The 23,460-nt window shown below is 42.5% G+C and overlaps 1 protein-coding gene across 9 annotated transcripts in view; it reads left to right on the plus strand.

Annotated features, from left to right (window-relative positions):
• Positions 1-23,460, plus strand: part of TIAM1 (TIAM Rac1 associated GEF 1) — a 353,935-nt gene that overhangs the window by 233,967 nt on the left and 96,508 nt on the right. For all 9 annotated transcript variants that reach the window (XM_069472356.1, XM_069472358.1, XM_069472361.1 and 6 more), the window contains 2 exons: positions 6,988-7,432; positions 12,638-12,810. In XM_069472356.1, coding sequence (XP_069328457.1) covers positions 6,988-7,432; positions 12,638-12,810 — 618 coding nt within the window. The remainder of the gene's footprint in view (positions 1-6,987; positions 7,433-12,637; positions 12,811-23,460) is intronic.

Raw genomic sequence — 23,460 nt, forward strand, 5'->3', positions numbered from 1 at the left:
GAGAGCTGGCTTATGTCAGCAGTTCTCAGACCCCTTTATACTCATAAAAAGTATTTCAGACTCTGAGGGGCTTCTGTGTATATGGGTGATCTCTATAAATATTTATCACATTAGAAATTGAAACCGAAGTGTAAAAAATACTTATTAATTCATTTTAAAAGAGCAATATACCCATTACATGTTAAAGTTATGTAAATAACTTTATTTAAAATTTTTTATTCTCTAACATAAAAAATGTGAGGTGAGAGGCATTGTTTTATATGTGTGCAAATCTCTTTCAATTCTGGCTTAATAGAGACACTGAAGTCTCATAGCTACTTCTGCCTCCACTGTCTTGCGAAATGCTGTTTGTTTGGACTGTACGAGCAAAATCCGACCTTGTACAGGCAATTCAAAACAGAAGAGCCTCAGGGACTCCCCGAAAGTATCTTAGGGACTCCTGGCATACTCTTCAGGAGCTGTTCATTCATACTGATATACATTGGGAATGCTCAGGCTCCCCCCCCACCCCGCTTTTTTTTTTTTTTTTTGCTATGTTGCCCGGGCTGCTGGAGTGCAATGGCTACTCAACAGGTGCAATCATAGCCCACTGCAGCCTCAAGCTCCTGGGCTCAAGCACTCCTCTTGCCTCAGCCTCCTGAGGAGCAGAGACTACAGGTGCCTGCTCCTGTGCCCACCGTGCCCAGCAGTTCAGGCTTTTGAAAGTCACATTCTTAGTTTAGTATAGGAGTAGAGGAAAGTCTATGCCCTTCGGCTCAAATTGTATCACAATATCATGTAATCTTTGGTTTCATAGCATAACAGAGGAGGAAGAAGTGGCAGTGGGACTTGAGGGCCCTCTGAGCAGCCAGCCTGCTATGAGGGTCCAACAGGGTCTCCACGGGGCCCAGTGGAGAACTTAGGAATCATCTGACAGGCCTTTCCCTTTGTCATTTGGGTGTAGTTGGTGTTGGATTACCTGCTGACAGAGTAACTAGCTTGGGCTGTAAAATAGCCTGATATGTCTCTCTTACTTTCTCTACTTTTAAAAACAGTTAAAGGAAAAAAAATGAACCCTGACTGCATCTGTACAAGACATAATACAACTGGACTGCTTGAAGCTTGCAAATTTAGGCTTTACAGCTTGGACTAAATTGTCACCTCGACTTTCATTGAGCGTGAGCTGAGCCTAGAAATGACTAAACCTTTAAACCCGACTGAAATGTGTTCCATGAGAAGCCGTTCTCCTCGTTTTGAGATTGTGGTGGAAAATGAGCAGCCGTTCATTCATTCAACAATTGTTTTTGAAGTGCCTGCCCCAAGCCAGGTGCTATTACTGGCACTTGGGATGCATCCACAAGAAGAGATCCCTGAGCTCGTGGAGCTCGTTGGAGTGAGGCGGGTGTGTGGCAGAAAACAGTTAGCGTGAGAAATAAGTGATGCTCTGTGGAGGAGAGACGGAGCAGGGTGAGGAAGGTAGGTGGGGGGTGGTGGGGGGCGATTTCAGATAGGGTTGCCAGGGTGGGCCCTCTTGAGAGGACAGACTTGGGTAGGGACTTGAAGGAGACGGGGAGTTGGCTATTGAGTCGTAAGGTGTGTGTGTGTGTGGGGGGTGACCAGCACATTCAGAGAATGGCAGGGAGCCCATGTGACAAGAGTAGAGTTGGGGCAGGGGAGGGGACATGCTGCGGAGAAGTTGGCACTGTGATTGGGGGAGGGAAAGAGAAGACTTTCGGCTGTAGAAAGGGAAATATTAAACACTTGCGTGCTGTGCTCCTGGAAGCAGGAGAGGGTGGGAGTATGCCCTGGGATAAGTGCTCCAATTGCACTGGTGGGTGGGTGCGTCCAGAACTCAAGTGCGATGCTGGACATTTGTGGAGGGTCCTGAGCGACAGTCTGGGGAGTCTTCATTGCTCCTGGAAGATTTACCTGGCAATGGTGTGCGCAGTGGAAAGAAGACAGAAGAGAGAGCTTATAGCTGAACCAGGGATGTAGCACTAGGAAGGGAACAAAAGGGACTGGCTATGTGACATATTATGGGGTGGTGAGGCGGGGAAGACTACAAGGTGGAAGCACATACGTAGAAAACCAGGTGAAAGGAGAGAAGGTGATTCATTTTATGTAGACATGAAGCACCCCCAGTCAGCAGTTACCTGAAGCAACATTTCAGGCATTTGCCAACTTACTTTGGAGTCCCTTTTTAGTGACAGTAATGTAATGATTTTGGTCCCAGTGGTTATAATTGAGAGAAATTGTTAGTCACTTTCATTGGGAATCATTAGAGGAGAAGGAATGGGTGTTGGGAACATAAGAAGGTGTGGAGAGTTTGCCTTGGGAAAGGAAGGAGAGGGAAAATAGAGCTGGTTTCCTATTTCTAGTAATTCGGGAATGGTGATTATTAGTAATAGTGCCCAAGAGTTACTAATTTACAGTGTGGATAGTGTCATGATTTTCTTAGTTTATTTTGCTGTTTTAGGCTCACACCAGCCTTGGTCTACCTCTCTGTTTTTCCCATGAGACCTAGTTTTTCCCGAGTTTTTCAGAGGCAGCGTTTCTTCCATGTTGGTGCAGGAAGCACCCGAGGTCAGGCTGTGCTGAGATGGGAGCAAGGCTGAAGATGGAAATGATGGGAATTATAGTTAACACTTTTGAGCAGGTACTATGTGCCGGGCACAGTTCGAGACACTTTTCCTGGGTTAACTCAACCTCACTTCTTATGAAGTGTCTTACAAAGTAGGCACTATTACCGTGCCCATTATACAGATGAGGAAAGTGAGGCACAGATGGGTTCAGAGTAATTTATGTAGAATTGATATTTGCTATACTGAGATTACCAAAGGAGAGTATACTGAGTGTACCAAGGAAAGAATACTGAGAGGCAAAGGTGGTATTCACACTTGTGTGTTGGGGGGGATTATATTTGGGGGATAAGAAGACGACGATAAAACAGAGGAGGAACCTTTTAGAATTTAACAAGGCAGAAATAGTTCTACTTCAAGGTTTTTGCAAATCAGAATTTCTTTACCCCACTGGAATTTAGTGAATCCTCCTGCATTATTTTTAGCTCCTCTGCACAGGTATGGTAAAGCTAAGCTGGATCTATCAGGGAAATTAAAGTGACCAAGAAAAATCTCTAATTGCATTGACCTTATACCTTTATTACAAGTGGCCAGTTGATTCTACTGGTTCCCAAATTGTCCCAGGGCCTTTGCACTTTCTGGCTAGTTACTTTTGCAAAATTATGTTCGCACATCATTAACACAGAAAACCTCTCCCTGTGGCAGTATTTGAAGTCTCTTGTCAAAACAACTTGAGCCTTACCACAATGTGTCATTAGTCCACATTCATGCTGGGTGACCCTCCAGTTTTCAAAGCAGTGAAAACAGGCTTTGGATTTGCCTCTTGCCTTCCCCGTTTTAGTACGAGAGCTCATCTAAGCATTTGTTGCCCAGCTAGAACGGCTAAGAAAACTCTTGCTCAGCAGCTGTTGCATGATTTGGGCTACAGCTGGCCACTTGTGCATACATGCATTTTGGGAAACTGCCAGTGGAATGGAAACTGGTAAGTTCCCTGAAAATCTGGCTTGGGAGGATTTGTCCTGGGGGAGCAGGATTGAAGAGCCTCCCTACCCTGTGAATGTTGTTCATCATCGGAAGTCTCTTCAGTGGAGTGTTTCTAATACGGAGAGTTTATTTTGAGCTGTTTTCTGGAACTCTCTGCTGGATCATGCACTGTGTTTAGAATTATTTTCCTGCCTAGCTAGGGTCTTAACCATTTCCCTTGATTTCTTCTGATTTTTTTGATTAAAATTTAGCATTTGGCTATAAAATGGAACAAACCTGGCGATTGCTACAAAGACTGCTGAGGCTCCATTAGACTTTTCCCTGGTGTCAACCTTCTGTATTCCTTGCTGCTGGGAAGAGTGGGGAGGTTTACCGGTGCTCTCTGGGTATGGGGAGAAGCAGGTTTCTCAGGTGTGAAGTGTACTTGACACTGATGTAGGTAGGGGCCCTTCTGAAAGATGACCAACAAATGAGTTTGCAACACAGTGAGAAAAAGAAAGAACAGTGTGAAGTCGTGCCTCTGCCTGGGTCGTCACCATTTCTGATGATGCTAGCGAATGGGCTTCTAGGTATTTAGGACATCCCAAGCTCCATGACCACACAGGGGCTGGGGCTGGGCAACTTGCCTCTGTCTCCCAGCGGGTTGGGTCATGTATCAGTGGGGGCACGTGTACCACTGAGCCTGAATAACCACTTGAGACAAGGTGGAGTCGTCTGGGCTCACTGGGATCACAGATGCAAGAGCATTCCCCAGGGATGACACCGAGTTTGTGCTCCCAAAGTATGCAAGCTCAGCTGGGGCCAGCAGGTCTCTTACTTGGAGGAATCACTTCTTTGCTCAGTTTAGTGGCTGTTCCAGAGTTGAACACATAGGCTGGGCTGCTGCGAGGTTGCAGTGTCAGTTGGCATGAGCAGATGTTCAGGTATTACAGAAAGGTGAGTGTCTGTAGAGACCTTAAGTTTAAATAGGGGCAGACCTAAAGGCATCCTGTCAAGGGATGGATGGTTTGTGGGAATGTAGCAAACCTTAAGAGACGTGCTTTTGAGAATTGGTTGTCGGGTCTCTGTTCTCTTTTCTTCATAGTTTTTTCATCTCTTTCTTCCTCTTTCTTCCATTTTCAGGTTTTAGCTCTTTGCCAGGCAAATCACGGCAAATGGATTAACAACCACTCAGCTTTTGCTGGGGAAAACTAGAAGGGCCATTGCTGGTAAACAAAGGAGGAAGGCATGGAGTCGAGTATTTAGACAGAATCTGGTCATGTGCCATCTGCCACGAGGCTGCCATATAATCGTGGAAAAAGTCCTGGGAAGCATGTGCCCATCTGCCACCTGCCAGGCTCGTGACTTTCTGAGCCCCAACATCCTCGTCTGTTCATCGAGGAGATGGCTTTGCAGGGTTCCTTCTCGTTCTGGAGCTCTGGGAATCACAAGATGCCTGGGGTTGATTCCTCCTTCTTTGTACAGAAGTCTCTCTTATGGACTAGGGGTGCTACCTACGTAGCTTCTCTTTCCCTGTCTTACAGAGCATCTCACCTCTTTGCATTTTGGAGGAGAGTTATTATAGCTGATCCCTCCACACATACCCAACTTCCTTCAGAGAAGGACTGAGACATGTGAAAATGAATCCACAAGTTTGAGAAATTCACAGACTCCTCAACTTCCATGACTCATGGCTATCTTGAATAATCAATGATTGTCACATTTTCTTATTGTCTTATATCAACAGGGAGGCATATGCTAAATGTCTCTCTGCCAGGGAGAAATGTGGGTTGATAGTAGTGTTTTCCTGTTTGTGTAGAGGATTTTTACCAACTGGATTTGAGTCTATCCGTGGCTGTTAGTAGGCAGAAGAGCAGACAGCAAAACCACGGACGGGACCAGCAGCTACAGGGGTCTGCCTTTGTGCTGCATCCATGGTTTCTTTGTCCCCCTTTAATTCCTTCTGACTCCCAGGGATCTAAGCCCCATTTGAAATGGGGTTGATCCTTAGAAGCTCACTCAGCTACCTCCTGCTACCATGCCACTTTCTCCATTTCTTTTTTCCATGTCTGGCTGTGCACCTCTTTGAGTTACTCACGTACTATTTGTCCACGATGAAGGTGGACTTTGAACAATTCTAGCTTCGAATTGACTAAGTGGGATTTTGTGGAGATACTGGGCACAGCACCCACCTGTCTGGGCCTGTGTGGGACAATATTAGGTTGTGGCATGGCTCATTCTGCCCCATTGCCTTTCGCCAAAGATACGAGCCCAAAGCATTCATTTTTATGGAGATTCTGAATATCCAATTACTTTTTACATGTTTGCATCATAATGAGCTATTTGTGAGACTGTGGGCTCAAAAACTGGTGAAACCACCGCACCATATATTGCTTTGCCATCTCTTTTCTGTCGGGCTCATGTTCCTATCCTCTTCCTTTGAGAACAATCGGTCTCATTGCTTATCCATAAGACTGTTGAGCTGTCCTGTCCAATACTGCTGTCATTATCTTCCCTTGATTACTACCATTATTTAATTATTGTTTATGGAAATGCCTGTAGCACTTTAGAGCAATTAAGATTGTGATTTAAGAACAGACCTGTCTGTCCCGGAAATGTTCAACTTGAGAGCAGGGGCCGCTTTGGAAGTTCCCGATGGTTTTAAGCTGGAAATTGATACCCCAGTATCTTGGCAGTTGCCCCGAGCTGTCACTTGGCCCAGGGGCAGCGAGTAGCCTGCCTCGGGCTCCTAGCATCCCGGCTTTGAAAGGGCAAGGTAATTGGAGAGCCTGCGTTGGAGCCGTGGGCCCCACAGACTTTTTTAGCACAATGCGGAGTGAGAGGCTGCTTGTTTTCAAGAAGCGAAGCTGATTAGAGGATGAGGACTCTTGCCTGCTCCCGGGACATGGGGCCTTGCTGGGTGAGTGGGGTGAGGAGGTGCACTAAGCTACCTTTTTAGTCACCTCATTATAAAAGAGACTCCTAAGCAGGCCTTTTATTTAAAAACAAACAAACAAAAGGGTATCATCTGTAAAGACTTAGTTGTCCATTGTCAGCTCCCTACCTCCGGAACAACTAACTGATCTGCCTGCAGAATTTTCCGGAGTTCAAGGCAGGCTGATGGGGGTGAGAGCGCTGTGGCTCTCAGCATGGTGGTGGTAGCATCTCAGTATTAGGCACATAAATGATATGCTCTTTGAAGTGTTCTTTGTTTCCTGTATAATTCTTGAACATTCCAAATCCTTTGCCCTCACGCAGGGTGGCTCAGGGTTTCCTGTGCGGCTCTGCGGGCCAGCAGGGCCCGTGGCCGTCCAGGGGTTGGGAAGGACATGGCCCAGCAGGGGTGGGAGCGGCCGTGCTGCGGGGTCTCCGGCTGCTGCAGAGCCTCGGGCTGGACCGGCAGGAGCTCCTGGGTGCCTTCTCTGCGTGATGCGGATCTTCTTTTCTCTCCCTTTCTGCTCCCAAGGATGTTAACGCGGGCGAGGGCAGTGAGTTTGCAGACAGTGGGATTGAAGGGGCCGCCACCGACACGGACCTCCTGTCCAGGCGATCCAATGCCACCAACTCCAGCTACTCGCCCCCCACGGGCCGGGCCTTCGTGGGCAGCGACAGCGGCAGCAGCTCCACCGGGGATGCGGCTCGCCAGGGTGTGTACGAGAACTTCCGAAGGGAGCTGGAGATGAGCAACAACAGCGAGAGCCTGGAGGAGGCCGGCTCCGCGCACAGTGACGAGCAGAGCAGCGGCACCCTGAGCTCCCCGGGCCAGTCGGACATCCTACTCACGGCCGCGCAGGGCACGGTGCGCAAGGCCGGCGCCCTGGCCGTCAAGAACTTCCTGGTGCACAAGAAGAACAAGAAGGTGGAGTCGGCCACCCGGAGGAAGTGGAAGCACTATTGGGTGTCCCTGAAAGGTAAATGGGGGAGCCCTGGCCCAGCGCTGGATGCACCGATGTTGGTGCAACATTGTGCACATCCTCATGGGATAGGTGGGGTGGTTTGGCTGTTATCATATAGCGTTTTAATTCATGCTGATTTAAAATAATTTTATCTTATTGTGATAAGAACATTTAACATGCGATCCACTCTCAACACATTTTTAAATGTACTATACAGTATTGTAGACTACAGGTGCAGTGATGGCAGATCTCTAGAACTTAACTCATCTGACTTAACTGAACCTTTACGTCCCTTGGTTAGTAATGCCCCCATCCCCACCCCTGCAAATGACATTTTAGTTCCTTTGCTTTTTTTTCACAGTTTAGCTAGAGGAGCGTCTCATGTAGTTTTCTCATATATACAGCTGGTTCTGATGACAGTTTCAAAGGATGAGTTCCAAAAAAATTTTTTTTGGAATCATTCAAGTTTGCGCTTTTCACAGTGACTGTTTTGGAGGGAAAATCCTTAGCTTGAATCCTATGAATTTGCCCTTTTTTTTTTTTTTTTGAGACAGAGTCTCACTCTGTTGCCCAGGCTAGAGTGAGTGCCGTGGCGTCAGCCTAGCTCACAGCAACCTCAAACTCCTGAGCTCAAGGGATCCTCCTGTCTCAGCCTCCCGAGTAGCTGGGACTACAGGCATGCGCCACCATGCCCGGCTAATTTTTTCTATATATATTTTTTTAGCTGTCCATATAATTTCTTTCTATTTTTAGTAGAGATGGGGTCTCGCTCTTGCTCAGGCTGGTCTCGAACTCCTGACCTTGAGCGATCCACCCGCCTCGGCCTCCCAGAGTGCTAGGATTACAGCCATGAGCCACCACGCCCGGCCTGCCCTTTTTTTTTTTTTTTTTTTTTTAGGTAAAAAAAAAGAATTGATGGAGTATCACTGACTTCATAGGGTTCAACCTGATATTAATGAAAGGTGTAAACTGTATGTTTGTGGGGAAAGTCACAAGCTTTGTTTGAGTATGCATATATAGAGATACATACATGTATGTATATGTTACTATGTTTTCTTATCGTATAACCATACTTTTATATGTTACTCTCATTGTCATTTTGCATACATGTGTAAAGTACATGTATATATTTTTGCACATATCTGCATATGTCTTGGTAGTGTAGAAATTATAATACATTTGTGAACTCTGTGTTTAAAATAAACACTGTTTTAAGCATACTTAGAATTTATATCACAAGCTAGATTTGAAACAGAATTAATATATGTCAGAATAGGTTAAGATCGATGGAAGGGCATAGGAGGAAGAAGCCTGGCTTATCAGTGTCAAACTAGACCATTTGATACTGGATTTCACCAGCTGCGATTGGTTTGGGAACATCCAATCCTAGAGGTGTAGAACAGCCTAGAGCCCTGCTCAGTGAGGTGGACACATGCCTGTGCAGTGATGTGCAGGTCAACTCTTGCACAAGTCGGGTTTGGGTCGGCCCTATGACTGTGGGCTGTTGTGGCTACTGCTTTGCTGGCTGAGGGAACAGGAAGGGAGGGTGTTGGTTGGGATATGAGTTTTGCTGCATGTCCCATACACCCACAATGCCAGTGCCATAAGCAAGACAGAACTTTATTTCCCTCCCACCTATCTGAAATAGACCATTTATGGCTTGTGTAGTTTCCTGTGAAGTCACTCAGGGGCCCAGACTCCTCTTTCCTGGTGCTCAACTATTCCTAGAGCTTTATCTTTTGATGATTATTTGATGTAGTGGCTGTGAAACACTGACGATGTTCATCCTGCAGAAGCACTTTAGAGAACTGCTGCTGCTCTTTCTCATGCATGACCTGCCTTGGCTTAATTTGGAGGCATTGCAGGGTGGTTGTATCTGAGGGGCCTGGATCATGCCAGCTGCTCTGCCATGCGGGGAGGACATGAGAGGAAAGTCTTCTTCCCCTTCCACCTCATGTTCCTTCCCCTGATGTGCACACCACTGGACGCTGCAGCCTCTGTTCCCCTAGTATTTATTTTATTAATTAGTGCTAAGTTCTTAATAGGCTGATCAGAATACCACCTGCATTACAGTCACCTGAGGTCTCTCTGGGTTGTACCCCATACTTGCTGAACCACAAGGTTAGGAGGCACTAGGGCTGCCATAACAAGTACCAAAGACTGGGCGGCTTAAACAACAGAAATTTAGTGTCTCACAGTCCTGGAGGCTGGAAGTTTGAGATCAAGGTGTTTACAGGGTTAGTTTCTTCTGAGACCTCCCCTCTCTCCTTGATTTGGAGAGGTCTGTCTTCCAGTATCTTCATACAGTCTTCCCTCTCCTTGTCTATGTCCAAATTCCCTGTTTTCTAAGGACACTGGTCATCTTGGATCAGGGCCACCCTATGACCTCATAGTGCCTGAATGAGGTGTAGTGGAGGTTAGGACTTCAACATAGGAATTTTGGGGGACACAAATTCATCCCATGACAGGCCCTGAATTTGTGGTTCCCAGGTGACTCTTACTCTAAATTTGAGAGCAGCAATAAACTAAAATAAAAATAATTTTTTTAGAGTAAAAATTATTCTAAATTATTTGTTTTAGAATAAAAATAACTAGTTGACTTTTTTTCACTTGGACCATAGCAGAGGGGCTTGTTTTGTTTCTGCTGTTCCCTTAGAGAGTAAATGATACAGGAAGCCAAGGTGGGGGCGTTCGGGAGCACAGCCCACAAGCCCACGGTGGGGAAGCCTTCACTGTTCTGGTGACCCAGATCTGAGTGACACAATCTGTCAGGATCCAGGCCCAGAACGCGGAGCCACAGAGTCCTTGGCGTGTTCATCCTGACGGGTCCCCATTATGTGTTGACATCCTTGGGGCTTTGTCCTTGCCACTCAAAAGCAAGACTTGCTGGTGACTTTTTCTTAGCAACTTTTAGATATTAAGAAATAAAAAGCAGAACACCTGGGAACTGTGGGATAGAGATTCTTTCCCAAAGATTCTTTCACATTTGACAAAATCACTAATTTAAAAAAAAAGGTTTCATCTGGAATTAGTGTCTGACCTGTCTCTATAGACAACTGAAGAGCATTCAGATTCTGTTCAAGTGAAGATGAAGGTAAACAGATTTTATCAGGGAGTGTGTAGTTGTTGGATTTGCTGCTTCATGTGTGTCTTAAAGTTGGAACAAGTTGATAATTGACTAAAAACTGATTTCAGTCACCTACTGTTATGGGTGATTCTAAACCAAAGTTGAAAAGTTATAAAAATAGCTATTTGGGAAGACCATACAATGTTCAATGTGTGTTCATATTAGGAATTGGGGTGTTCCCTAATTTATTATCCACAGACTTCTTTCTTTGTTCTCAACCTATGGTAAGGTGTGTTGTGTGTTAAGAATCTATGGATCATGAGTATATTGTTAGTTATAAAGATTATTTAGGGTAGAGTTTCCCAGCAGTGTCACTGTTGACATTTTCTGGATAATTCTTCGTTGTGGGGGCTGCCCTGGGCATTGTAGGATGCTTGATAGCTTCCCTGTCCTCTGCCCACGAAATACCAGTAGCATCTCTTCCCAAGTTGTGACAGCCAAAACTGTTATTGCCAAAATTGCTCCACCACGAGAACCTCTGATTTAGAAAAAAATAGTCTCCCCTCTCTTTTTTGTTTTCTTCTTTATCTCTGACCTATGCTAGTTTAAGACATGGAAATAGGAGGTACAGACGAGCCAGCTATTTGATGTAAGTGATCCCGAAAAACCTTGAGATCTTCAAGTCATAGGAATTTTGTGAAAAATAGAGTTGGGGCAGACTACTCAAGAGGTGTATATTTAAATTTTACGCATGTAACTTTTATACCCCAAACTAAACTCCACTAAACATTTCTAGCAATAAATACCGTAAGACTTTATCTTTAAAAAAAAAAAAAAAAGTAGCGTGGGACTTTACCTTTGAAAAAAGAAGCCACTATAACTTGAATGGGTGGAAGGGATCAATGAGACTCCTTGACTGTAGAGACAAGTTCAAATGTGAAATCACAGGGCTCAGGAGCATCGCGCAGTTAGGGTTTGACAGCAGAGCCTGTGGTCAAACTTTCGGGGAAACCTTGTGAAATGGGTGGGCAGGGCATACCATATGCCACCTTCAGCTGCCTGTAGGGACGTAGCATTCAGCAGCTGTTCCATGGTGATGGGAAATATTATGGGCTAGGAAAAATCTGCATCATTCTATATTACTGATCTCATATGAGTAAATTTGCTTTACAGACTTATATTGTAGCTAAATAGATCATACTTTCAAGGGCTTTGCCATTCACATAAAGTGTGACACTTGTTTGTGGTAAGGAAGATGGTGAAAACTGACTGAGTAGCTTATGCCGAATTGAAAGACATAAAGTTGTACCCAGACTTCCCCTGAGATTGGTTTCGATGAGTTGAGAGTTAAGTGTTCAGCTAGTAATTGCTATTAAAGTGAGCTTCAGGTTTAGGTGATGATGAAGGGAATCTCTTGAAGCCGTCTTGCCACAAGCCTATGAAATATTCTGTGGCTACTGTCTCATTAATTTCACAGTACTGTTAAGTATGAACTGGGCCTCTGACTTCCCCCAGGCCTTCATATGTATGCCATGCATTTCCTATTTTAGTAGGAACAAGGACATGGTTTATTTCTAGAAAAAAATTTTATAGATAAGATCTGCAGCCAAAAATGTGTCTTTGCTTTCCTTATCCGCAAAGCACTTCAAGCTAGTGTTATATATTGTTTTCTGCAAGGACATGGTACAGAACCCCAGTACATTGTCTAGAGTTTCCTGGTTGCATATCATGTAAGACATATTGGAATGGGCTCCAAAGGCTTCCAGTCCTCACTCAGTGCCACGTACAGTTCTAGCCTGTAGAACGGTGTTTGCACCCTGCACCGGGCAAAGGAGCCACAAGACCCCCATGGCTATTAGGAGACCTATCAGCAAACGTTCTAAAACAGAAAGTGAGTGTCTGAAAGAACTCAAAGGGCATGCATGAAGGAGTCCCATGCAGGTTGAGAAGCTGTGACTTAAGATCTTTGTCATTCTCTAGGCTCATCTAAGACTAGAGTCCAAATATTGCCCCATTTTCTTTACTTCCTGGTTTCTGCACACTTTAATTTCCAACTCTTTCCTTCCGACGGGGCACAAATGTTAAGTTCCACTACAGGCTTTTTGTTGCCCAAGCACCAAATATTCATACAGACCTCTGTTCTGTTTCTTCAGGATGTACGCTCTTTTTCTACGAGAGTGACGGCAGGTCTGGAATAGACCACAACAGCATCCCCAAGCACGCCGTCTGGGTGGAGAACAGCATCGTGCAGGCTGTGCCTGAGCACCCCAAGAAGGACTTTGTCTTCTGCCTCAGCAATTCCCTGGGCGATGCCTTCCTCTTTCAGGTTTGTTGGGCACTTGCTTTGCAGGGCATTTCAAACCTCTGAACTGGATATCTTCCTCTCTTGCCTAAGTATCCGACCTTTTTTTCCCTATCAGTGGCAACATTTATCTGTTGTTCATTATAAAAACAAAGAATGTGAGTGACAAAATACACATCTGTACTGAATTCCAGGAATGAGAGACGTCATCCAAAGGGTTTCAGAGTGAGGGTCGAGGAGGCTTATGAGTTGGATGTGAGAAACTTGCTCTGTTGGCTGTGGGTTGAAGGATTTCTTAGTGTAGTCGCAGTACCATTTTTGCTTTTAGACAGGGATCGTGAATTCCTTATTTTAGACATGATTTGAACTGTCAAAAAAATTTATCATAATATGTTCTTTTCTAATATGAATCATAAAATAGAATAATGACATCCCAGAAATGGCTGGCTATGCCTAAACACTTTAAATTTCTCATCTTATCAGAACTTTTCTACTCAGCATTCTTGCAGGTTGTTGTTTGAAAAAAAGACCTCCTTGCTAATTGCTTCAGGGTTAACATTTGCTTTTATAGGGAATCCTTTGAGTTTGGATAGTTGTAATACACCCTGTAAGAACTTTTTGTGTTACTATTTAAGAAGACATTCTCTATTTTTTCCGTTAATGAGTTAATTTCTCAAATATTTATTTCATACTTCCTATGTTATGCACAGTGCTATTGGGAATACCAAGAAAATTTTGACAGTTCCTACCCTTAAAAGTGCTCACATATAATAGGGGAGACAGACACAGGAACAAATCATTATAATGTGGTAGGGCCCAACAGTGAATATTAAAGGAAATACAGGGATAAATGGGGTGAGATGGACAGTGAGACTATTCCATGCAAGGAGAGAAGGTATGGAGGAGAGAAATAGTTTATTTCACTAAATTTCTGGCTTTGGCCTCTACAGCTATTTCTTTGTTTTTTTTTTTTTTTGAGACAAAGTCTCACTCTGTTGCCCGGGCTAGAGTGCTGTGGCGTCAGCCTAGCTCACAGCAACCTCAAACTCCTGGGTTCAAGCGATCCTCCTGCCTCAGCCTCCCGAGTAACTGGGACTACAGGCATGTGCCACCATGCCTGGCTAATTTTTTTTATATATATATTTTAGCTGTCATATAATTTCTTTCTATTTATAGTAGAGACAGGGTCTCGCTCTTGCTCAGGCTGGTCTCGAACTCCTGAGCTCAAACAATCCGCCCGCCTCGACCTCCCAGAGTGTTAGGATTACAGGCGTGAGCCACTGCACCCGGCCTACAACTATTTCTGTTTAGACAATTAAAGTAAGAAATATAAAATGATAATTTTGTTTGTATAAAGACAAAGTATCTTTTTTTTTTTTTTTAAATCTGTTTTGTAAAACACACAGAACGAAGAGTACACAAAACATAAATATACTGCTCAATGACCTATCTCTCAAAGTAAATATGTAATCACCACCCAGAACAAGAACTAGAAGTTTAAGGTACCCTATAAGCCACCTACCACGTCCCACCCCCACACACAGCTTATTAGTAGAGTATAGTGAATATGTCTTTTATCATTCAAGCTGGGACACTTTTGTTTATATGGGAATAACTTAATTTCTCCATCATTTTTGAAGGGTAGTTGTGCTGGTTATAGAATTCTTAATGGACAGTTTTATTTCAGTGCTTTCAAAATGTCATCCCACTGCTTTCTGGCCTCTGTAGTGTCTAATGAAAAATGAGCTGTTAATCCTATGAGAGTCCTTTGTATGTGATGCGTCTCCCTTGCTGCTTTGAAGATTTTGTCTTTGTCTTTAAATAGAGGATTATGATATGTTTAGGTGTCAGTCTATTTGAGTTTACACCATCTGGAATTTATTGTGTTTTTAGAATGTGTAGACTTGTATGCATGTGCGAGTGTGTGTGTGAGTGTGTGTGTGTGTTTAAATTACATTTAGAAAGTTTTTGGCTATTATTTCTTCAAATACTTTTCTTATTCATTTGTTTCTCCCTCTCCATTTGTAACTGCTATTATATTTGTATTAGTATGCTTGCTGATGTCCCAAAGGCCTCTGAAACTCTGTTCATTTTTCTTCATTTTGTTTTTATCCTATTCCTTAGAATGATAATCTCACTGAATCTACTTTAAGTTCACTGATTCATTTTTCTGCCAGCTGAAATCTGCTATTTAGCTCTTCGGGTTATTCTGTATTTTAACTCTAGAATTCATATTTGGTTCTTTTTTAAAAAAAATTCGACTTCTTTATTGATTTCCTATTTGATGAGAGTATCATTCTCTTACTTTATTTCTTTAGACATGATTTTCTTTAATTCTTTGAATATATTCAAAATAGTTGATCTAAAGTCTTTGTCTAGCACACTCAACATTGAACTTCCTCACAGACAGTTTCTATTGACTACTTCTTTTCCTGTGTATGGACCATACTTTATTGTTTCTTTGCTTGTCTTATACTTTTTGGTTGAAACTGTACATGTTAAATAATATAATGTGACACACTCTTGGAAGCAGATCTACTCCCTGTCCTCCAGGGTTTGTTGTTGATGGTGCTTTGTTTGGTGACTTTCCTGAAATCTGTAAAGTCTTTATGCTTTGTCATATGTGGCCACTGAAGTCTCTGCTCAGCTAGTTTATTGGTCATTTAATGATTGGACAGGAATTGTCTTAAATGCTCAGAAGCACAAAGTCCACCAGTCTTTCCTGAGTAGAAATCTGTGTATTGAAGCACCTCTTCAATGCTCAAGCAGCTAGTTTTCAGCTCAGCCTTCGCCTTCGTCTGTGCTTTCACAGAGCCCTATGGGGTCAGCCAGAGGGTGAGCTTAGGACCTTCGTGGGGCTTCCTGGGCATGTGCACAGTTCTATGCATGTGTGTGACTTTCTGGATTTTCAGGACTATGTCAGAGTTTCTCAAAGTCCCCTTTAGAAATCTTATTCCCCAGCTTTTCCTCAAGTTTCCTGATCGTTTGCCCAACTGTTATTGCCTCAGGCAACTGCAGTGTTAATCAATTGTATTGATTGTTTTCACAAACAGCCCCCTGGAGTAAAGACTGTTTGCATGAGTGAGTCGGACTCAGGTCAAATAGGGACAAGCCCTGTGAGTGGGGGTTTCCTGGGACCTGCTAGACAGGTGGGACAATTACAATTCTCGCAGGTGTTTTGGGGGAGTTCTAACCCCATTCTATTTCCTCCGGTGGTTGCTGGGCTGCGGGTTTTCATGTGATTGCAGAGATGAGAAAACAAAGATGGAAATCTGGCAAGTTAAAATGCCGCAATACGTGCTGTTTCTACCGAGATTCAGCCATTCGTCTTCAACAAATGCATATCAAATTGTTGTAAGCCTTAGATTCATTTTCAGAATTCTGAAAAAGGTGATTTTGATAAGTTTTGTTAGTGTTCTTATTGCTCTTGAGGAAGAATGGCTGGCTTCTTGAAGGTTCTTACTCCCCCTTTGATGCTGATGGCATTCACCAGGGCATGTTAGAGATTGGACACTATGAACAATTTTGTCAGGATAACAAGCATAAGCTGCGACAGACCCAGGGCAACTGGGACATATGGCAGCCTTTCCTTAGGTACATTTGGGTTGTTCCCGGGTTTTGGGATCACGAGCAATGTTGCTGTGAGCACTCTTACACCAGTTTGTCCACATCTCTGTTGGGTGTATACCTAGGAGAGGCATTGCTGGGCCATGGCATAGGCACGTGTTCCTGTTTACTATAATAGATACTGCCAGTTTCCAAAATTATTAAAATAATTTATACCCTTGTCAGCAGCCCAGGAGAATTCTAGTTGTTCCTCATCTTTGTCAACTTGATATTGGTATTGTCAGATTTTTTTTTCTTTTTTTAAGCTATCGTGTAAAGTTGAGTACATTTTCATGTACTTAATGATCATTTCAATATCATCTTTTATGAAAATGCTTATTTCAATCTCTTGTCCATTTTCCAATGGGTTTTCTTTCTTAACGACTCGTGGCAGCTCTTTATGTATTTTGTATATCACCTCTTTGTTGATTATATTCATTGCAAATATCTTTTTCTACTCTGCAGCTTTTTTTTTTTTACTCTATTAAAGGCATAGTTTGTTGTAGTAAAACTTTTAATATTAAGGCGGTCTCATTTCTCAAGTTCTCCTTAATAGGTAGTGCCTTGAGTATCCTATTTTAAAAATCTACATGCTCTAAGGTTATGAAAATATTCTTGTATATATTTTGTAACTCATAGTTTTTCTGTAGCTGGCATAGCTTTTTATTTATTATTTTTTATTTGGAAATCGTGCAGATGAGGAAATGTCTAACTACTCTAACAACAGCAGCAATAACATTATTATAATATCAGTGCCTGTCTTTACTTAGTCCTTATTGTATACCACCATCTTGAAAGTGTTTTACAATGCGAATCGTGTTTGATTCTTGGAGCAGTAGTGAGTGACTTAGATTATATAACCATATTTTAACCTGTTGAGGTGGATTGTGTTCCCCATTTACTGAGGCTGAGGCTATAAAGGCTAATAATTGGACCCCAAGTCACATACACAGTTACTTAGTGTAGGGGCTGGATTCAAACCAAACCTCTCTTTCTCCAAAGCCTCTTATTGCCTGAGTGCACTGTTTATCCTATCACTATTACTATTGTACCTAAGGAGAACAGGTACAAGAATCAATGGCTGTAGTAAAAAGTAACTAACTTTTTCTCATTTTTAGAATTAATATTTTTCATTAGAAATATTTCTAGATCATAGCCTGATTTTGGCTATTCTTGCCTTACTACACAGGTTAGATGATTATCTAATCGATTTCAGGGAGGCTCCCTTTTGTACTTATACATTTCTGGTGTGAATTCCTTTTGATGGGACCTTCATGGCCATAAAATTGCTAATAGAATCTAAATACCCAATAGGTCACATTGAATAAAATTTTTTTGTGTGGCAACATAGAACCTTATTCTTGAAAACCTCTGTGTCTTCTTATTATGGTGAAATTTTTATGCTACTTACGTGGGATAGAGCACAAAATGAACCTTTTCAGAGAAAATTACTGCTATTTGGGAACCATGAAGCATTTTCTGCCTTGTACTTACTGTAATCCACATAAGTCTAGAGGAGCCGAATTTGAATGAAACCTGTGTGTGTAGGGGTGAGGCTAATGCAGGGGAGATCAGCCATGATTATGGAAATAATTTGTAGGTTATTCCAGCCCCAGGGCTCAATTCAGTGCACACAGTTTCCAGAGCCCGTGTGCTGTGGATTTGATGCTATTACTCAGATACCCACAGATTCACCCATGGAAAGGAGATTCAAGTTACCAGCAAAAGTAGAAAAGGGGTTTGTGTGCAGGGTTGGGTGTGGGAATGAGCATGAATGTTAGAGCAACTTATATAGAAGTGCTGTGCTGTTTTCAAAGTCAGAGTATAACTCCTGCATTTAAACCAGTGTTTTTTTTCCTTTTCTTTCTTTTTTTTTCTTTCTTTTTTTTTTTTTTGAGACAGAGTCTCACTCTGTTGCCTGGGCTAGAATGCCGTGGCGTCAGCCTAGCTCACAGCAACCTCAAACTCCTGGGCTCAAGCGATCCTCCTGCCTCAGCCTCCCGAGTAGCTGGGACTACAGGCATGTGCCACCATGCCCGACTAATTTTTTCTATATATAGTTTTAGTTGTCCAGCTAATTTCTTTCTGTTTTTAGTAGAGACGGTGTCTTGCTCTTGCTCAGGCTGGTCTTGAACTCCTGAGCTCGAGCGATCCTCCCGCCTCGGCCTCCCAGTGTGTTAGGATTACAGGTGTGAACTGCCGTGCCCCACCTAAGCTAGTATTTTAATTAGAGTCTTTTCCTCCAACTTGAAGCCAGAGACAGCGCCTACCACCTACAAGGTACCGTTTTGTGTTGGGCCTTCATTCATCCATTACCTGTGGGTGTCATATACACTTCCCAGAAGCTCACCCACTTCTGTGGTAACATATCCTAATATTAGTTTTAGTTTTTTTTTTTTTTTTACATTTCAGCTTATCATCATGGGGGGTACAAAAGTTCAGGCCACTGCCCATGTCCCGCCCCCCCCTTCCCCCGAGTCAGAGCTTCAAGGGTGTCCATTCCCCAGACAGTGAGCATTGCACTCATCATGTAGGTATACACCCATTCCCTCCCCCCACCCCCATCCCCCCGAGTCAGAATATTAAATGCCTTGGGAACATAGCTGTTCTTATTCAGGCAGAATAAGAAAGATGCCTGATTGGGTAGAAAATCATAGATCGAAAGGAAAAGTAGAAAATATTATCTCTGGGAAGTGATTGCCTTTCCTTCTGTAGAAAGTTTTCTTAGCATTTAGAAAGTCGCTTGTATGAGGGTATTGTGTGCATATTAAAAAGAGATTTATAAGTAAAAAAAATAGTATCTATCTCCTTATATTGAGTTGAATTGAAGCTTACAGGTGATAATGCAGTTAAGTGTCTGATAGATAGCAAATGCTCAATAAATGTTAGTTACAGTGACCATTTTAGTAATAAAGAAAAAGAGACTAGTTCCACGTGCTCCTGTTAAATAAGTCTCTTTATAGAAATTGAGTGCGGCTTCACTGTGGAAAGGGTTTGAGTTTCGTCAGGCTCTGGAGATCTATCTTGGAATATGGCATCTGACCCTACGTGTAAGACTTCAGGAAGGTCATTGCCACATGCCCTGGATAAAGGCAGCAGGTTAGGGAAAGCCTGGAAATCCTTTCACAGGGAGGTGTCAAGTGGACGTGTTAGAAAATATTTTTGAGGGGATTTAGCATCTTGGACTTGAGCGGACTCAAGGGCAGCCTCCCACTTGAGGTAGGCACCATCTCTGCAAGGCCCTGCCAGCAGGTGAGCCTGCCCACGGGGCGGCCACTCCCATTCCTGGGGATTGTTCAGCTTTCCAACTGTCCAAAACATTTTGTTAGTCAGCCCTAAGTTCTAGAAAGTTCTTCATCATGTTGAGATAGTGTGTTCTTCTTGGTGACTCTTGCCATTTCCTTTGGTTTTCATATTCATCATCAGAGTCTAGTGCAGGTCTTCTGCTTATCCTTTCTCATAACTTTCATTTTATTTTATTTTATCTAGTTTTATAGATTGGGTCTCACTGTATTGCCCAGCTTAGACGGGCACTCCTGGGCTCAAGCGATCCTCTGGCCTCAGCCTCCCGAGTAGCTGGGACTTTAGGCATATTCCACTACGCAGGCTGGTTTTGCAACCTTTACCTCCTGCCTTGTCTTGTCTTTGGGGTGCCCGGCCTGAGGTTCTTGAGCAATTCTCCCTGTTATTTGTAAGTGTGCCCCGGAGCGAGGTGTCCTGTCCTCCATGTGGTCTGTCTGCCCTGGGCAGCCTGCAGTGGGATTCTTGCCACTCTTGTTTCCCTCGCAATGCTAGAGTCAATTCCTTTAATTTATTAGAGGCCACTTCAAACTGTTGACTTAGACTGAGCTTGTGGTATCTTAAACCCCCAGCATTAATGCTTTTCCAACAAGGTCTTCCCCATCTTATTTTAATAGATTTTTTTTTTCAAAAACCCCAAACTCAGAACTTTAATTACTGCTTTGAAATGTTATCCTTGTGGTTTTTGTTCTTCTAATGAACCTGTTGAAATCATGGTGGATCTTATTTGATCTTCCTTGATCTTTATATCACTCTTAACTTCACCTTGGCCGCAGATAGGATGAGCTGAATGTGAGGTCTTCGTTCCTTTGCTGGTTTATGCATTGACTTAGTCTGTAGGTGAGTCCTGTTTTCCCAACACCATGGATCATACCCCTGCCCTGAGCCAAAAATTTAGATATATTTACCTTTTATTTTTGGCATGGATTAGTTGTGGAGAAGGGCCAACTCTAGGATGGGAAGGGCCCCAGGCATATATTTTTTATGGGACTCTTATTTACATAAAGAATTTGACTCACCCCAGATCCACCTGTCAGCATCATTCTGGTGGCCCAATCTCAAGCAATCTCATGAAAAAAATACCACATGGGCTGGTGGAAGCAACCCGCTAGCCACAGACACATGTTCAAGAGCTTCATGACACCACGTAGCGGGTGGTGTGGGGTGAGAGAGCTCCCTGAAGGGGAGAAATGATATGAGAGCCCCTCCTGGACCCTGCCCTTTCCAAGCACCAGAGGGGGACTTTGAAAATAGAAAGAAAAGCTCTTCAAACCAGGGGCCTCCTGAGATGCAGGGCCCAGGCGAGAGCCCTGCTTGCCTACCTCTTAGGAGAGTATGGATGTTGAAGTGTGAAATGAATAGACAAAGCTGGAAATAATGATATTATATGCCCTACTACTGGTACGCCAGAAAATTTCCCTACACTGCAGAGGTATAATTGTGGTTGAGCTAGATCTTAGTATACAATTTGTATATTGTTATGTGTCATGCAAATAACATGTTACTAACAGTATTATCTTCCATTTCTTACATTATTTTAAATTTATGTTAAATCAATATGAACACAGTTTAAAAGAATTCAGTTATCCTTTTAATAAAAGGCTATAGTGAAATTCTCTTTCTGTTCCCCACTCACCAGCCTCATTCCCCAGAAGAAGCTGTGCATAACTATTTTGGCTGATGTTTTTGTTTTTTGTTTGTGTTCTTGCATTGCTCTCGTTTCTCATTAACATACTTATACTGCTTTTTCGTAATGGATTTTAGATACTAACTACTGTCCTTCTGTTATGATAGATGCCTAGCTTTGTTATACACAAATTATCCTTTCCTTATCTTCTTATATAGGTATATAAAAATTTAGGGTTAAATCAGTAGTCACTGTTAATATGTTGTTATGACCATATAAATAGTATTAGCTGTTGAGCCAAGTAGTGTACTATGATTTTATTTCTTTTTCTTGAACAACTTCTTGGTTTTGTTTTCCTTGCAGTTAATAGCTGCCTCTTTTTTTTTTTTTTTGTCTCAATTTGCTTATTTTTCTGGTAATACAGCAATGATATTTTCTAAACCTCCAATGTGTTAGGTAATTGGTTCAGTACTATTTTTTCCTTTTGCTCCTATATGGTTGCTACCTAGACTGCATGTACAATAATCACCCTGGAATTTTTTCCCTTTATTATCCTAATTACATTCCTAGATTTTAAATCTTCTCTTTTTTCTTAATAAACTCCTTCATTTTTATGAAAAGAACCTGTAGTGACTTCCTACAAAGTGATGTGTATTTGAAAATGTCTTCATTCTACCTTTTACTTGAATAACATTTGAGTAATTTGGAATTTTGGCTTGGAAATCATTTCTCCTTGGTTTAATTATTTCCTGATAACATTCTCATTTCTGCTTATCTTTTGTATGCTTTATTTTCCTTTTTCTCTTTGAAGCATTTGGAATCATTTCCTTTTTCACTGGTGTTCTGATCCTTCATAGTGATTTGCCTTCTGTTGAAGTTTTAATTTTGGTTAATTTTTTTCCCCTAAAAGCCCACCTTTCTTCCTTCCTTTTTTCCCTCCCCATTCACCTCACTCTTCCTCTTCCCCTCATTTCAATCTCATTGTTCTTTTTTGTTGGAACCTGTGCTTTTGTTTGCTTGTTTATAGCTTCAGATTCTCTTGCCTCTCGGAGGATACCTAGATTGTAGGGAAGCTTTCTCTGTTTCAGGCACAACTTCTCCTTTCTCCTGCTGCATTTTCTTCTGTGTACTTTGGTGTCTGTCTTTCATGTGGGGGACTTTCAGCAAATGTCTGGTGATGCTTGACTGTCTGGTCACACTTAGGAGTGGGATACAAAAAAGCTGCTTGGATATCGTCTGTGCACATGAACTACGGGGGCTTTTACAGCATGGGCAGACAGTAAATGGCCTTCTTGTGGAGGGACTCCAGTTAGCAATATTTATTGGTCTTTCCTTGGGGGCTAGTCAGCTTTGCCAGAGATGAATCCTAGTGTTGCCATTCACTGGGTAGACTTCTATGTATTCCCGTTTGCAGCAAATAGTTACAAGATTTCCTTCAGTGGGGGAGGGGAACTTCATAGTAAGTTCTCTTTACAGATATTAAAAATGATAGCTTAAATAAGGTTTGTATGAGCAAAACTCTTAAATATGATAAATGTGGAACCAACAGGAAAAAAGTCTTTGTAGAATTCACGTAGGAACTTAATTAATTCCTATCTAGCCTCTTAAAAACGATAACGTACTCTTTTTTTCCTTTTAAAACGAAAAAAGAAGTTTGGCCTACTTTACAGTTATTCTTGTGCTTCTGTGAACTTGAATTATTCAAAATTTTAGGTTCCTAGATTTGGCATATGTTCCTTAGCATTTCTCTTGTTTAAAATGAATTTCTCTTTTCCTGCCATTCACGTAAACCATTGATTATCTGAAATCATTGAGTGTCCTCCATGCAGTTGGATAATTGAAACTAGATCTATTTAAATACATAATGAATACCTGAGCCTCATCTTAACTCTGCACTCAAAGAGGCTCTTATGCAAAATGCATTTTTTGCTGATTATATTCCACTGTTGGCACGAACTTTGCTTATTCCCTTCACTGAACTTTATACAGTATTTATAGCATACCAGAAGGCAAAGGAAGAAGCACAGAGTTCACTCTCTCTACCTGTCTGCTGCTGTTTGTTTAATGGAAGGTGATGAGTGGTGAGCAGGTCGAGGGTGGTCTCTCCTTCCTACCTTTGTGACCACTGGATTCTGATGAAG

The sequence above is a fragment of the Eulemur rufifrons genome, chromosome 7 (genome assembly GCF_041146395.1).
Source record: "Eulemur rufifrons isolate Redbay chromosome 7, OSU_ERuf_1, whole genome shotgun sequence".
NCBI lineage: Eukaryota > Metazoa > Chordata > Mammalia > Primates > Lemuridae > Eulemur > Eulemur rufifrons.